General features: G+C 44.5%; 1 protein-coding gene across 1 annotated transcript; it reads left to right on the forward strand.

Annotated features, from left to right (window-relative positions):
* Window positions 1-576: 576 nt before the first annotated feature.
* Window positions 577-17,736, forward strand: LOC125447289 (ferritin heavy chain-like; the record flags this gene model as incomplete). Its single annotated transcript, XM_059640725.1, has 4 exons — window positions 577-595; window positions 1,085-1,173; window positions 16,951-17,097; window positions 17,650-17,736. Coding segments are annotated over exons 1-4 (342 nt in total), but the record flags the coding sequence as incomplete, so codon positions are not given.
* Between the last annotated feature and the right edge of the window lie 18 nt (window positions 17,737-17,754).

A 17,754-nucleotide genomic window follows, 5' to 3' on the forward strand; every position in this document is an offset into this window, starting at 1 on the left:
CAGCAGGGCTAACCACTGAGCCACTGTGCGTCCTGCAGCTTTTCTCTGTTTCAAGTGGCCAACAGCAGAGTGGGGCTGTAGTGAAATGTCCCTTTTCTAGGCCATGACTAATATGGGTTGATCCAGTCAACTAAAAGGATGACAATGTGAGGACAAATTGCCATTAATACAAAAAGGGTACTTTCCTTGCTGAGGCTGGATCATACTATTGATGCAAGACTCTCCAAATCCTTGGGATACACAGTTGGTATAAAGTTTACCAGCAAATGCTGCATGCAGCTTCTCTCCAGGACCACACAGGCAACTGTAAAGTTGTGGAAGAGAAGCAGGCAGTCAGAGTGACACCCAGTTCCCCCAACATGCCACCTGAACTCCACGGACCGGCCTGCACCCTCCTGCTCCAACAGCATGTGCCGACACATCCTGCCAAAATAACATATTGCTTATTTAACCAAAACATCCTTTGGCTGAGCCATACATTTCTCCCTCAAAGCTCCACATCCTGTGCCAATACATTTGGTGGCACTGTGGAAATGCAGTAAGTCCTTACTGATATCTGTAATGACATGGTATGTAATGGCATACCCTGGAGCAGGTGGGACTTGAACCCTCTAACTCAAAGGTGGGGACATTACTCGTACAGAATAAGAGCCCCAGTACAGGCATTTCTAAGCAACCTGCTCAAGTGTGATAAGGCACACCTCTGGAAGAGATGGGGCTGGAAGCCAGGCCTCTGGGCTCAGAGGTAGAGACCCTACCACAAGCGCCCCAGTGCATCTTTATATTTAGTTTTTGGAAAGTTTACAGTTTATAAAACACATGGTCAAATATTTCGGACTTTCCTGTGATAATCATCCAATCAGAATCTATCACCAAAATGTTCCCTGGTCCAAAATATCCATTGCATCTTGTAATTGGTGACTTTTGATGAGAACAGTGCTCCGATTGGTTATTGGGAGTGATCAATTACCAGCTGAACTAGGAGCCTTGCTATTAAAGGTGGTGCTAGCCATATTAGGCTAAATATACAAGCTGAGAGTTAGGATACTGTGTGAGTTTCTTCTGTTAGAAATGGCCTCCTAAGTGTGTCAGAGCTACCACCAGGACTGTGAGGATGCTGTTAACAAGCAGATCAACCTGGAGCTCCATTCCTCTTATGTTTACCTCTCCATGGTGAGGCTTGTGGTCCTGTGACTGTATTCTGGTAAAGTTGGGAGTTTCCTTGCTCCACTGAGGTGGTTTTAAATTTATCTTAGTTGTGGGCTTGTTGGTGAGATCTTAAACAGTGAATGCCTTCTGATGTGTGACAATGATGTTTGAGTTATTAGCCTCCTATTTGTAGTTGGTGTCTTTTATAAACTGATGTTTGAAATGAAACTAAATCTGCCTGAAGTGATGACTGAAGGTAAACCTAGATAAATCTTCCTTGCTGAGACCAGGCTGTCACCAAAGGATAAATCTCCAGTGAAAAGCACTCTTCACTAATCTCCATTTGTCTTTGAATCCTGTTTGAAAATGAATACTTCTATCTGTGTCAGTGGAGGTGAATTTGCAGCCTGTTCTTAACAAAACAGGATATACTGATAGGGGCAAGTCAAGGGATTAATGCAGACTGACAGAATTCCTTTTGCTGCAGAAGTGCCTATGCTGGCTCTACTAGATAACACCAATACCCTGCCTTCATGTGCTATCCAAATCATTCAATGGACCAACTGAGCCTACCTCCTCTGCCATATTCTGCAGGCTCTATTCCACTTTCTAATTATAATCAGTATCCCCATAGTGTGGAAACAGGCTCTCCAGCCCAACAAATCCACACTGAACCTTGGAGCAGTCTTGCTATGACCCATCTCACCTATACCTCCCTGACCACTACGGGGCAACTTAGCATAGCCAATCCACCTAACCTACATGTCTTTGGGTTGTAGGAGGAAACCTACACACAAGGACAATCGTGAAAACTCCTCAGTTGCCTGAGGGTGGAATTGAGCCTGGATCCCTAGTGTTGAGACAGCAGTGCTCTCTGATGAAGGGTCTAGGCCCGAAACGTCAGCTTTTGTGCTCCTGAGATGCTGCTTGGCCTGCGTGTTCATCCAGCCTGACATTTTATCATCTTGGAATTCTCCAGCATCTGCAGTTCCCATTATCTCTAGTGCTATCCACTGTGCTGCCCATTTTCAGATTACTTGCTGTTTTGTTTCCATTTCTCTCTCTCTCCTTGCAACCTTTGCTACTTTCTTGTGGGTTGGACACTCTCTTATATTAGAATGAAATGTAACTATTCCTGAAAGCATTTGTCCCTGCAACTTTTGATCACTGACAAACCTTGTGAATTCCTTTAGTGGAAGGTGATCACTTTCAGTAACTTAGGAGCTACATCAGTGTATGTCAAACAAAGCACAGACTCTGAAATAATGGTCTTAAACCTAGTAGCATCTGTGCAGAGAGTTCACTAGAACTTTGTTTAGGTCCTCCAGCTTTCCATTGTATATTGAGGCTCAGGTGTAACTAGAATTCTATTCCTTTCTATCTACTTGCAGTTATCTATCTTTGACCGGGATGATGTTGCCCTGTGTCACTTTGAGTTCTTGAAGGAGCAGTCCCATGAGGAAAAGAACATGCTGAGAAACTGATGGCATTCCAGAATAAACGTGGAGGCCGAGTCCTCCTGCAGGACATCAAGGTTAAATTTGCTTCAGATATATTCAAAAAATTCTGAATTGGGTTTAATGTAGCAATTGTATTATGATTGCTTGTTTGTGTAAATATGCAGTTTCTTTTATTCTTTCAATTGAGAGAAATACCTGCCCCTTTGCACCCCCCTCCAGAAGCCAGAGCAGGATGAGTGGGGCAATGCAGAGAGCTCTGCAGATGGAGAAGGATGTGAACCAGACTCTGCTGGATCTGCACAAACTGGCCTCTGACCACACTGACCCTCATGTGAGTACTTGGATGAGGGACTACTATCCTTGATCTCTCAACTCTTGCTTGTGATTCTTTTTGGTTTTGGGTGAAGGACTTGGGATCAATGCACACTTTGGCACAAAAACCTTCAATAACTACCAGTTGATGATCCATTCTTCAAAGGGACCTCCTTTCCAGAACTTGAAACTTTGATTCTTTTGTTGGTCACTACTTAGTCATCCATCTCTGCTTTCTAGCTGTGTGACTTCCTGGAGAGGCACTACTTGGATGAGCAAGTGAAGATGATCAAGAAGCTGGGAGATCACATCACCAACCTGAAGAGACTGGGAGCCCCTGCCAATGGCATGGGAGAGTACCTGTTTGACAGGCTCACCCTGGGGGACAGCAACTGAACTGACTGCAGGGAGCAAGTTTAGTGTTATGTACTTGTATCAGTGAGACCTTGTGGTGCTGGGTGATCTGGCTTTAGTGAAATGCTCAATGACTGTCTGAATAAATTGATCAGTTTAGACTGGAGTCAGTCCTGTCTTTTCATGGTTGTTTTTGGTTTTTCTCACTCCAAGACAAGACAGTGCTCTAATTAGAGCCAGTGTGATTGTTCTATCATGGAGCTCACAACACTTCTGCCAACAATTTTTTTATTTGCCAATCAGTTGCATTTCTAGTACACTCTTCTTTCTTGGAGAATTTGTCTGGCAAACCTGATGATGAATTTGATTCTATTCTTACTGAATAGAAACTGCTCTACCTTTTTACCAGCACTTGCAATATTTGGCTGGCTTCCACTACAAACAAGACTAGCTCCTCGAATATTCCAGGGCAAGGGATGAGTTTCTCAGGCATGGCCTCAATAGTGAGGTTTTTAGGTCTTCCTGACGATGCTACTTGCCAACTGAGTGAACTGTTCGAGAGTAGCACGAATCACTGCTTTCACAGCTGAGCCACTGCCCTGAACAAGCAATGGTCCCCTTTTGGGAGGGGATGAAGTAGGTTTTATCTCTTTTGAGAAAGGGCAGGAATTGGCTGGGGCAAGCTTTGTCCTTACACTTAGTGGAGTATAGATCTGTGGGATGTTCAGAATGATATCAATGAAAGGCAAACTCACTTTTACTAGGTCACGCCTACAGACTACCTCAGTAGTGACGAAGTGATACAACATGCAATCACATGGTTTTTTTTCCTGGAGGACTAGTCCTTGCTCAGAAGTGCCCAAAAGAAACAACAGATTCAAGGAACTAGGACTAAGACCTTCCATCTGATCCAAAGGGACCAGCATCTTGAGTCTCGCGTGTCAATTGCCATTATCACTCAACATAATGACTCGAATGTCCTATTTTTCTGCTTGTCATAGAATACTCTGTACAGATTTTTTTTATTCAAACTTAGCATTTTTGCACTTACCTCTCATTTCTAACCTGTGTTGCATTATAATCTCTTCTTGTAGAAGCTTTGATTTTAAAAGAGAACCTCTGGTCAACTGAAGAATTTGTGGTCAAATTGGATCCTTTGAAAGTCCAAATTCATTTCCTTTGGTACAAAGGATGGACAGATAAAGAAGTGGAATGACTTGATCGTCCCTTGATTGTTTTGCCCCCCCTCTGCCTGGAGCCATTATGAATTTGGGAACCTCATCCAAGGTCTGGTCCTCCCAATCATCTGATCTAGGACTGAACCAGTTTTGAACTGACAGTAGACATTAACACCTGGGATCTCACAGAAACTGTCACCCAAGGTTTAAAAAAAATGAGGGGGAGAAGAGAAATTGTTAGGAGCCATGAGAATAACCTGGAAATCACTCTCTGAAAGATGGTGATACTAATTTTTAAAAAAAATTGGATTTACTCAAAAAAAGCAAAGACATTTGCAATGCCATCAGGAGAGAGCAGGGGAATGTAAGGAGTTACATAGTTCGCAAAAAGCCAGCACAGGCACAGCGTGAAATGGCCTCCCTTTGTGTTCTACGATCAATGGTGAGCCACAGACTTAGAGCATCAACATTCTCATCTCTTCTTGGTATGTAGCTAACCCAGAATATGTATTGCCCATCTATAATTATCCTTAAGATTGTGGTGCTGAGCTCCAGCCTTCAGCCATTGCAGTCCATGTGCTAACCAACAATGTCCTCAGGGAGGGAGTTCCCGGATTCTGACCCAATGACACTTCAGGAACAGTGACATATTTCCAAGTCAGGATGGTGAATGGCTTGGAGAGAGACTTGCAGGGGCTGGTGTTCCCATGTATCTGCTGCACTTGTCCTTATAAGGGATACAGGCCTTGGATTTGGAAGGTGCTGTTGAAATGGCCTGGGAGAGTTACTCCTGCGCAACTTGGTAGATGGCACCCAATCACTGGATGGTGGGAGGCAATGTGGATGGGATGTGAATAAAATGGTTGGCTTTGCCATGAATTTTGTCAACATTGTTGAGTGCTGTTAGCTGCTGTAACTAGTCAGGTAAGTGGAGTGTATTCCATTAGTCTCTCCTGAGGAAGGGTGACCGGACCCAAAATGTTAACTCTGATTTTTCTTCACAGATGATGCTAGACCTGCTGAGCCTTTCCAGCAACTTCTGTTTTTATTCCTGATTTACAGCATCTGCAGCTCTTTCAGATTTTATACATTATTCTGTTTATTGCCTTGTGGATAGCAAACAGGCATCGGTATCAGGAGGTGAGTCATATACGACAGAATTCCTAACCTCTGAGCTCTCCAGCCACAGTGTTGAAAAGGTTGGTACAGTTCAGTTTCTGGTGAAGCCAGTTTCATTCTTGCATGATATGGGCATTGCCAGGCATTTATGATATGAATATGAATTGCCATTTATCAGACCAAGCCTGGATGTCATTTAGATCTTGCTCCACATAAACATGAGCTGCTGTACTATTTGAGACATGAACGTTGTGTAATCATCGGGGAACTTCCCCTCTTCTGAATGAATGATGGAAGGAAAGTCATTGATGGAGCAGCCAAAGATGATTCATTATTTCAGATTCGAGTATTCCTCTGCCATGTTGAAATTTGATCAGAAAAGGACTCATTGAACAAGCAACATTAATGGCAGAAAAGGATCATCTGCTCCATTGCGTCTGTCCCCAAACCTGCTGTAACCAATGGGAGACAGACCTATGGGTGACACTGGGTTCAGTCATGGTCACTCGCTCTCATTCTCACCTTTTTCATTTCTGTCCAGTGGCTGGTTTGTAAATTCAACTTGAATTCAAGACTGTTTCAATCCTTTCAGTGTTGTATTGGCTCACAGCTCCTCATGAGTAACAAATGTGACCAGAAAAGCTGCTTCAGCAAAAATAACAAGTTATCTCAAAATTCAAAGGTGTGGTTCCACAGGGTTAAATGGGGAGTCACTTGAAGATTCTGAAGGTCAGACTGAGTGACATCATCAAGCCTAATTTTCCAAATTTACTGATAATCCAAATCTCTGGCTCTGCATTTCAGCCCCTCCCCGACAACGCTGTTTCCTTTATTCATTGGTGCCTGGATTGGTGAGGGATTCCTGGTGGTGATCCCTGATAGCCGATCAACGTTGGTGATACCCTTCCCTGTTTGAGTGCAGGATGCTCCCAGGAGTATAAATATAACAACCTGCAGGTGAGAGGCTCAGTTCTAGAGTTGTCTCCAGGTGATAGGGAGCAGGAATAGTGAGGATGGCCTCCCAAGTGCATCAGAACTATGCTAAGGAGTGTGAGGCTGCTGTTAACGAGGAGATCAACGTGGAGCTCTGTTCCTCCATTGTGCACCTCTCCATGGTGAGCTGTCTTCCTGTGACTCTCCTCAACTTTTTTCTCCAATTGAATAAAATAACTATTATACTTGTTTAGACTGTTGGAGTCTGTGAGGGGAAAAATTTAAACAGTGAATTACTCCTAGTGATTGTAGAGTGACTCAGTTGCTATTTGTCATATCTCCTCTATTCAGTGTAAAAAAAAAAAAAAAAAAAAAACCAAAGTAACAATCATTACAAAGGCTGTACTTGTGGTAATGTCCTTCCTATTGGGCCTTCGAGCCGAGGTCCAACTTCTACCTGCTCCAGATCTTAGAATAGGAACTTTTAGTTTGTTTCTGAGCACGTGTCTGAATGCTTTACTTTCGAATAGTCGGGGAAAGGAGTTCTCGATGGGATGACTGATCAACACAAGGTGGTTATGTTCTTTGATTTTTTGCTACTTTTGAAATACTAAAACTTCCTTTAGAATTGTTTATCTTGCACATTAGCCTATTGTGGGTTCAGCATATTAGAATTTTGACAGATGGCTGAGTTTTTCTTTTCTCCACCTGTAGTAGAAGGCATTTGTCCAGTGGTCTAGTTTGATTTGTTGCAGTCCATCTGAGATGAAACTTTACTATTTCCAAAGACTCGGTGAACAGTGTCTCACTTTTGATACAAAATGAAGTCTAGGCACTCCTGTCAGCTTTTTGTTTAGAGGAACAAGTGAGTTCAAAGTTATAAAACTAGCTGCTATTTTTCTTCCGCAGTCCTTTCACTTTGACAGGGATGATGTTGCCCTCCGTCACTTTGCTGAGTTCTTCAAGAAGCATTCCCAGGAGAAGCGGGAACAAGCTGAGAAACTGATGGCATAACAGAATAAATGTGAAGGCTGAGTCCTCCTGCAGGACATCCAGGTTGGGTTTAGTGGAATGACTTGCCTCCTGCCTGGATTACCTTTAGTTTTTCATAAATTTGTTTGAAATGAATTTTAAAACAGCAGTGTGGAGGTGATGGCCTAGCAGTATTCATAAATCGAAGAATGAGCAGCGGACGAAGTGACGAGGACCAGAGGCGCAGCCGGGAAGGAAAGCAGTGACCGTATATATCAGCAAGGCAGCTAAACCCGAGACTCTACAACTGTAGTGTCACCCACCTGCCCTCCTCCTCTAACCTAGTTAATAAGGTAAGGTTCATGCTAAACTTTCTCTATTGAATATAAGCTTGCTATTAATTTTATAGCAACTTGAACTGAGCTTTCTACTTTAGTATTGAGTGGGTGATCAGATAAGTGGGATATGGATGCTAGGGCAGTTGCTTGCTCCTCCTGCAGAATGTGGCAGGTGGGAGACTTGGCACACGTCTCCGCTGGCTACATCTGAGGGAAGCACACCCAACTCCAACTCCTTAAACTGTGTTAGGGAAATGGAGCTGGAGCTGGATGAACTACTGATCATTCAGAAGGCAGAGGGGGTAATTGAGAGGAGTTACCGGGAGTTGGTCACTCCTAAGGCTCAGGACAAGGATAGATGGGTGACAGTTAGGGGGAGGAAAGGAGACAGACAGACACTGCAGAGATCCCCTGTGGGCATTCCCCTCAGCAATAAGTATACCGTTTTGGATACTGCTGGGGGGATGACCTACCAGAGGAAAGCCATAGTAGTCAGTTCTCTGGCACTGAGCCTGACGCTGTGGCAAAGAAAGGAAGGGGGAAGAGTAGAAAAGTACTCATGGTAGGGGAATTGACAGGAGATTTTGTGGTCAGGATCGGGATTCCCGGAAGGTATGTTGCCTCCCTGGTGCCAGGGTCCGGGACGTCTCTGATCGGGTGTATAAGGTTCTAAAAGGGGGGGGGGGGGGGGGGGGGGGGGGGGAGGGCGAACAGCCAGAAATCATGTTACATATTGGTCCTAATGATATAGCCAGAAATAGGATTGAGGATATAAAAAGTAATTTCAGGGAGTTAGGATGGAAGCTGCAGAGCAGGACGAACAGAGTAGTGTTCTCTAGTTTACCACCGGTGCCACGAGATAGCGAGGTGAGGATCGGGGAGCGGGCGCAGCTTAACACGTGGCTGCGCAGCTGGTGTAGGAGGGAGGGCTTCAGATATGTAGATAATTGGGATGCCTTCTGGGGAAGGTGGCACCTGTACAAGAAGGATGGGTTGCATCTGAACTGAAGGGGACCAATGTCCTGCGTGGAAGGTTTGCTCAAGTAGTTCGAGAGGGTTTAAACTAGTATGGCAGGGGGGGTGGGAACCTGAGCTGTATACCAGAGGTGAGCGTTGATGCAGGTGAGGCAGTAGCAAGAGGTAGACCAGCTAGTGGGAAGGATTTTCCTGGGAAGGAACCAAGGGATCGGTTAAAGTGTGTTTGCTTTAATGCAAGGAGTATCAGGAATAAAAGTGATGAACTTAGAGCATGGATCAGTACCTGGTGCTATGATGTTGTGGCCAGAACAGAGACATGGGTTTCTCATGGGCAGGAATGGTTGCTGGATGTTCCAGGGTTTAGAACATTTAAAAAGAATAGGGAGGGGGAAAAAGAGGGGGTGTAGCACTACTAATCAGAGAGGGTATCACAGCTACAGAAGCTTCCTTTGTCGAGGAAGATCTGCCTACTGAGTCAGTATGGGTGGAAATTAGGAACAGCAAGGGAGTAGTCACCTCGTTAGGGGTTTACTACAGGCCCCCCAATAGCAGCAGGGAGATTGAAGAAAGCATAGGTCGGCAGATTTTGGAAAAGTGCGGACGTAGTAGGGTTGTTGTAATGGGTGACTTTAAATTTCCTAATATTGATTGGAACCTCCTTCGAGCAGAAGATTTGAATGGAGCTGTTTTTGTAAGGTGTGTTCAGGAGGGTTTCCTAACTCAGTACGTTGACAGGCCAACGAGGGGAGAGGCCATTCTAGAGATGGGCTGAGAGGTGGCAGATGGAGTTCAACCTGGATAAATGCGAGGTGATGCATTTTGGAAGGTTGAATTTGAAAGCTGAGTACAGGATTAAGGATAGGATTCTTGGCAGTGTGGAGGAACAGAGGGATCTTGGTGTGCAGATACATAGATCCCTTAAAATGGCCACCCAAGTGGACAGGGTTGTTAAGAAAGCATATGGTGTTTTGGCTTTCATTAGCAGGGGGATTGAGTTTGAGTCGTGTGATCTTGTTGCAGCTCTATAAAACTTTGGTTAGACCGCACTTGGAATACTGCGTCCAGTTCTGGTCGCCCTATTATAGGAAAGATGTGGATGCTTTGGAGAGGGTTCAGAGGAGGTTTACCAGGATGCTGCCTGGACTGGAGGGCTTATCTTATGAAGAGAGGTTGACTGAGCTCAGACTTTTTTCATTGGAGAAAAGGAGGAGGAGAAGGGACCTAATTGAGGTATACAAGATATTGAGAGGCATAGATAGAGTTGATAGCCAGAGACTATTTCCCAGGGCAGAAAAGGCTAACATGAGGGGTCATAGTTTTAAGCTGGTTGGAGGAAAGTATAGAGGGGATGTCAGAGGCGGGTTCTTTACACAGGTGAGAGCATGGAATGCGTTGCCAGCAGCAGTTGTGGAAGCAAGGTCATTGGGGACATTTAAGAGACTCCTGGACATGCATATGGTCACAGAAATTTGAGGGTGCATACATGAGGATCAATGGTCGGCACAACATTGTGGGCTGAAGGGCCTGTTCTGTGCTGTACTGTTCTATGTTCTATGTCCTATTATTGTACTATGAATCCAGAAACCCAGATAACAGCTGAGGGACTGGGGTTTGAATTCCACCATGGCAGATGGTGGAATTTGAATGCAATAACTTCGGCAAAGAAGCCTAATGATGGGTGGCTCAGTGGTTAGCACAGCTGCTTCACAGTACCAAGGGCCCAGGTTCAATTCCACTCACAGATGACTGTGTGCAAATGCCACACAGACATTCTCTCCCTATGTTTGTGTGAGTTTGCTGTGGTTTCCTCCCACAATTGCAAAGATGTGTGGCTTCGGTGGATTGGCCAGGCTATATTGTCCTATAGTTTCTAGGGAGTGTAGATTAGGTTGGTTCTAGGGGATAGGCCTGGGTGGGATGCTCTGAGGGTCAGTATACACTTGTTGGGCTGAAGGGCCTGTCTCCACACTGTAGGGGTTCTATGATGACTGTGCATTTGCTGCCAATTGTTTGGGAGGGGGGAACCAAATGGGTCACGAATGCCCTTTTTAGTGAAATAAGCTACTATCCTTACCAGGTCTAAACTACATCTGACTCCAGACATGCAGCAATGTGGTTGATTCTGAACTGCCCTCTGGGCAATTGAGAATGGGCAATGAATGCTGACTAGCCAGTGATGCCCTCATCCTGTGAGTGAATTTTAAACAACAACTCTACCTTGTGACCTTTGTTCACTGTAAACATTAAAGATAATTCAGTGTTTCTCTCTCTCTGTTGAGACTGTGGTGCTTGTTCTTTCTCCTGTCCTCCCTCCAGAAGCCAGAGCAGGATGAGTGGGGCAGTGGTCTGGAGGCAATGCAGAGAGCTCTGCAGATGGAGAAGGATGTGAAACAGAGTCTGCTGGGTCTGCACAAACTCTCCTCTGAACTCATGGGCCCTCATGTGAGTTTCTCCTCTTTAAGAAGTTTTCTTTCCCTTTCATGCTTGCAATCCAGGAAAGCACTATCAGGAATTACAGGAGAAATTCTTTCCAAAGCTTGGAAGCAAATGATCTTCCTGTGCACTCGAGCAGAAAAGATTTTTCTCAACAGCCATCTGCACACTGTTAAAACTATAACAGTATCACCTGAGCGTACCTCTCCATCAGTGTGGCTGGGTGATGGTCACATCTGAAATGGAAGATTACTTTCAAATAGCTTTTTGATTCTGTAGAATAATTTTGACTTTGTTTCTCCTGCTGTGTGACTTCCTGGAGAGGCACTACTTGGATGAGCAAGTGAAGACGATCAAGAAACTGGGAGATCACATCTCCAACCTGGAGACACTGGAACCCCCTGCGAAGGGCATGAGAGTACTTGTTTGACAAGCTCACCCTGAATTGAGTGGGCTCAATAAACTGTTTGTACAAGGTGACTTCATTCGAGTGAAAGAATTTGGTTTGTGCCCTGAACAGAACTAAAATAGTATTCATGATCAAACTGAGTACTTCATGTAATTTCACATCATTTGGCTCTTGAATGTTCTGGCTGTTTTGCATCTGGTTCTGTTTAGTCCTTAAGCTTTTGGTCTCATCCTAAAGCAATAACAACCCATGTAGCTAGCTGATATTTGAAGTAATTCTTGTTGTGGAATTTCCATGGCTGCTTAAGCTTTTTGATTTGGAAGCAATGCTCGTTCCCCTGATGGTTTTGTCTTGTGCTGAGTGGACTGATTTTTAAGAACAACCTCTGGTCCACAAATCAATCAACAGTCTACATGTTAAACACCTAACTGGTGCTCTGTCCCTGGCAATGATTGAATCTCTAAAATTTAAAAGAACAATGGACCCTGAAAATACGGACAAAATCAAATTCCTTGGATTGGCTCAACAGGTACAGCAGTGCTTTGGAGAAATCCGTTCTCAATGGTCCCCAGCTGAAATATGGACTGATTTATCTCTACAAATGCTGCTTGACCTGGTTTTATTTCTAGCAAAGGGTCTTAGTTTAATCATTAACATCTACTGACTGCAGTCGGTTCGAGTTCCCCCAACAGGAATAAAAATGATCACAATTGCACAATACACTGTTGTGACTGCTTTTGGGTGATTGTTAGCTCATTGTTTCCAAGGTAGGGAATTCAGTTTCTCTGCTGGCAGACTTTCTTGCTGCACTATCAAGCCTGCTGTTTTCCTTTTCAGCCCATTTTTTAAAAGAATAAAGAGGCAAAAAGTAGGTGAGTGACTGTTCTGAGTTAACAAGGTGTAGAGCTGGATGAATACAGCAGGCAGAGACACATCTTCATTTTCTGAAGAAGGGTCTAGGCCCGAAATGCCAGCCTTCCAGCTGTGTTCATCCTTTTGTTATCAATGACTGTTCTACCAGCTTCAGAATGCTCCACTTAGCACTTCCAACAGCTTGAATTGGATGAAAGGTGGGGCAGCTAAGAGCTGATGTGTGACACTCACATTTCCCAAGTAAGACTTCTTGCTCAAGGGAGAATTAGAAATTAAATAAGCGATGAGTTACATATGAATAAAATTTTAAAGCCGACTGCACTTTTAAAGTTGCAGAGCTGGGTCAAACGTTCTATTCAAATTTCCCTGTGTCCAAACTGTCTGAAATAGTGGAGTTGTTTGAAGAGATGTGACCAAACTGACTGATATAGCTCATAATCCAGACTTGGTTCTGAGCCATAGGACAATAGGACTTTGTTTTATTAAGCACCACACCAGAAGGGCATTTCCAGTTGCATATCAGCAGTTCCATGCAGAATTCTTTTTTAATAGTGTGTGGTAGGGGAGAACAGACAATATTATCTTTGAGGACAGATGCCTCCTTGATGGGGATTGTCAGGAGATCAGTGAGGGAATAGAAATAATGACCTTATCCATGCATTTGGGGTGTGGAGGAGAAAGAGTTGCCAGACAAAATCAGGAACTACTCCAGAATCTTGACAGCCTCCAGCTCACAGCAGAGCTTGATTGGCAAAACAGCCACGAACATTATCTCTTCCACCACTGAGTATAAGAGGATGCTACTGTGGTAGGAAGTTGGGGCAGTTAATTGGAGGCAACACGCTGGATTGTGGAGGGGACAATATTCATGATGGTGGGGCAACTCAACATATGAGTGGGGTGGGGGGGTGGAGACTGTAGTCATTGGAAGACATAGGTTACTGTGAGAAGGAAATCATCAATATTCACAACCGTCCTGCCTTTGATGGGTGGGGGAGTGCGTATTGTTACTGAGCAAGATGGTTGGCGTGACTGAGCTATAAGGCAGGGGCTCAGTGGTCAATATTGATAGATAAAGCTCATTCAAAGAGGTGTGTGGGCATCTTTAGAAGCTCAGTGCTGATGGCACAACAGGGTTGCAAGGATCATGGAGGTTCAGCTTGGAGGTACCCGTGACTATGTCTCGTGTCACGGGCAACCTATATTACTTGCCATACTTGTGTGACTCATAGATATATGCTGCAAATGAAAAATGGCTGAGACAACACCCAAAGTAGGTGGAGTAACTTTTGTTTTTTGTCTGAGCATGAGAGCCCAAATTGTAATTGTTAATTCAAGGCTCCTCAGGGTCTATTGCTTTAATCTGGTGCTAGCAGTGTACAGATAGAGGTTGTCGTCATCGTCATCAGCAATTACTCACTAACGAGCATGATTGTCCATCTAGGAATTTCCATGTCGTTGGTGATGTGTTCTTTGGGTCCTTGCACGGTTGATGAGCCTGACCCTAGAGCCACATCTCCAACCACATTTGGTGGGTGTTTCTGGGAGATGGAAATGGTCCTTGACCTTGAGATCACTGGCATTCCTTTTTCATACTTCCTCTTGCTGACAGGTGTTCTCAAAGAATTATTTCCCTTCATATTGGAGGTTCCTGCGGGTCAGTTTCTTCTGAGTGAGGGTTTCCCAGGTATTCCTTCAGGTGCATGACTTCGGCAAGACATTCTCTAACGTGGAAATGCTGTTGCACATCAGCACACAGGTGTTCCTGGACAGAGCATAGATCCGTTTTTAGTGGCAATAAAACCCAGATGACTGGGGATCTCCGTATTCTGCGGCCTTCATCCTTCTTCACGGCTGTCGATGCGTCACAAACATCTTTTGTCTGAATCGCTACTGCGGGCTTGTTTTGGACTGCTTTTGTCTGGTTCCTCCCCTCTGACCTTACTTTCATGGGTGACCCTTCCAGGAGTATGTAAACACATGCAGTGTCACGAGCAGTCTTAACCATGTCACTGGTCAATGAAGATTGAAGACAGTCATCTCTGTATAACAGAGATAATCACAGGTGACCTTAAAAAGTGGCATCTGTGGCATCATAAAGATATTCCAAGATCTGATATGTTGCATAAGGGCAGACAACTGAGCACCCATCATCTTGAACTGTAAACATTCACCAGCATGCTTTTCTATGCTATATTGTCTTTTTGGGGTAACGTAGGGTGTGAGGACAAGGTATCAGCAATCACACTGCACCTATAACCTCCTACTTTATTCGCATAATATGACTTGTACTGTATGCATTGAAAAAGTCCCACTATCATAGGTCCTTGTGGAGGTATCGCCTGATTTTAGCATTCCTTTTTGAAGTCCTTCGTGTCCTGATGTAAGGATGCCAATGCTGAGCGTCATTTGAGAGTGACCGAAATGCTGTTAGCCCACTTTGCTAAGGACCCGTTCTGTTTCTTATATTCTCCACATAAGTTAGTTGGAATTGTGGCCGATGTGTCCAGCCATAACAGGGGTTATTGTTGTGTTTGTTGTGGGGCAACAACGATGCGGAGAACCTGAGAACAACAGATTGGTGAACGAGCCCAGGATCAACAGCTACTTCGAGTGATCTGCTGAGCAGCTCCACATGAAGCCACCATAGTAGAACGTCCCTGAGCATTTACAAGAACGTCCCTCTGTGTAGAAGTTTTAGGGATGGCTGTAATTGATATTTTAAAGAGGATTTATGGATTTGACAGGGTAAATAGAGAGAACCTGTTTTTTCTCAAAGGTCATCTAGGAGTTTTCCATCTTTGAAGCTGTTTCCTCCAGATTAATATGTTTTGAACAGGGTAGCACGGTGGCTCAGGGGTTAGCACTCACCTCACAGCGCCAAAGGCCCCGGGTTCGATTCCAGCCTCGGGTGACTGTCTGTGTGGAGTGTGCACATTCTACCCATGTCTGCGTGGGTTTCCTCCCACATTCCAAAGATGTGCAGGTTAGGTGGATTGGCCATGCTAAATTGCCCATAGTGCCCAGGGATGTTCAGGTTAAGTGAGTTAGACGTGGGAAATGGGTCTGGGTGGGATGCTCTTCAAAGGGGCGGTGTAGACGTGTTGGGCCGAATAGCCTGTTTCCACACTGTGGAGATTCTATGATTCTATGATGCTCACGGACTGCACTGTCTACCATCGGCCAAATGCTGCAGAAATTCACCAAAGCTCCTTTTGCCAAGACCTTCCAAAACCCCAATTAATTTGCAAAGAACAAGAGCAGCAGCTACATGGGAACACCACCCCCTGTGAGTTCTACTTCAAGACACTCACCATCCTGACTTGGAAACATAGCCCCATTCCTCCAGTGTTGATGGGTCACAATCCTGGAATTCCCTCCCTAACAGCACTGGGGATCTGCCGACACCCCAGAGGCAACAGCAAGTCAAGAAGGCAAGCCACCACATCCTCTAATGTTAGGCCTGATCTCAGAGCAGTTCAAACATCTCTGGATGGAAGTTCATTTGTGAAATTGTCAAGTTCCAGTCCAGCCATATCTGGAGTGCACAGTTCTGGCAGATTAGACCCAAATATGGTTATGCACAGAATTTCTGGACTGAAACTAGATACAGAACTGGTTAAATGATGACAACAGTTTGTCCAAGTCCCTCTGTGTAGAAGGTTAAGGGATGGCTGTAATTAATATTTTTAAGAGGATCTATGGATTCGACAGGGTAGACAGAGAGAACCTGTTCCTTCTCAAAGGTCATCTAGGACTGAGTGTGGAAAAGGATTATAATCTTCACATTAGAATTGAATCATTCAGGATAATGTTTTTCTCTCTGAAAAATAAAGATCCAATTAACTTAAAATTGGGAACCACTAACTAAAACAAAGCCTGCTGGATAGGCTTTGCAGGTCTGGCAGGATTTGTGGGAGAAAGCAGGTTGTTTTTTGGCCCAATGACCTTTTCCTGAGTGTCTTTTATTAGATACTAACTGATGCAACACATTCTTCCACTTGAAATGTGAATGATCTAGAAACAAATCAGTCATGGTTTGGTGTAATCAGGTAAGTAATATGGGGAGCTGGCTGAGATATCTTGGCACCCTGGTCAAGATGCACAGTCCCTCCATTCAGTAGGACCATGACCTGACTGGCTTCCAGCCCTAAGTGTTTCTAACCATGAGTGCAGGGTTGTCTAATGGCTGTATCCACCTGTGAATGTCATAGTCCACCATATCTCACTCATTGCAATGTCTCTTCCCTGACACCAGTCAGAGGCTGCAGCTGTGTTTATTGCCTCTATTTTGAGGGGTGAACATGTCTGGTTTTGGACTATCATCAATGTGACAACTTTTCTCTCTTGGTCCATCTATCAACATCCTGTTGTTGAAAGCAAAAACAAAGTGATTGGTTAAAGTGAGCCATTGAGACTGACATTTGCTTCCAACTTTGCAGTTTTCTTACTTTGACCGGGATGATGTTGCCCTGCGTCACTTTGCTGTGTTCTTCAAGGAGCAGTACCATGAGGAGCGGGAACATGCTGAGAAACTAATGGCATTCCAGAACAAACGCGGTGGCCAAGTCCTCCTGCAGGACATCAAGGTTGGATTCTTGATCTTCAAGTTGGCAGGTCTGTGAGCTGACTAGTACACCTCTATCTGTTGAGCTTTAGGACTGAGTAAATGCTCTGAATGGTAGGTTACTCACTGAAACAAAATATGGCTTCATTTTGAAGGAAATGCCTTTTTTCTTGTGTTCCAAGAGCAGTAGGCAACTGAGATGATCCAGAATACTGGATGGTGAGGAAGTGTAAACAATCAGGCCACAGAAGGTAAGACTAGATTTCTAGGAGAAGAAAGCAGCAGCTTTCAGCCTTGCCTTATCTAGATGTTTCTAATGTTGTGATCAGAACAATTCCAAGGCATAGAATAGCAAAGCAAGGAATTACTTCCATTGGTACCTATTCTCCCACTGTAGGATATGCTTAAACTTGCTCTTTCAGAACCATGTGAAATCTAGAGGTTGTTTGATGCCAAAGTAAAGTTGGTCTGAAGTACCTCCCTACAATGATGACAGACAACTAACTGATCAGATGTAGACTAATGATCCAACTGCCTACTGAGCTGTGCTTTGTTCCTGCTTCCCTCCCTCCAGAAGCCAGAGCAGGATGAGTGGGGCAATGGTCTGGAGGCAATGCAGAGAGCTCTGCAGATGGAGAAGGATGTGAACCAGAGTCTGCTGGATCTGCACAAACTCGCC

The sequence above is a fragment of the Stegostoma tigrinum genome, chromosome 38 (genome assembly GCF_030684315.1).
Source record: "Stegostoma tigrinum isolate sSteTig4 chromosome 38, sSteTig4.hap1, whole genome shotgun sequence".
NCBI lineage: Eukaryota > Metazoa > Chordata > Chondrichthyes > Orectolobiformes > Stegostomatidae > Stegostoma > Stegostoma tigrinum.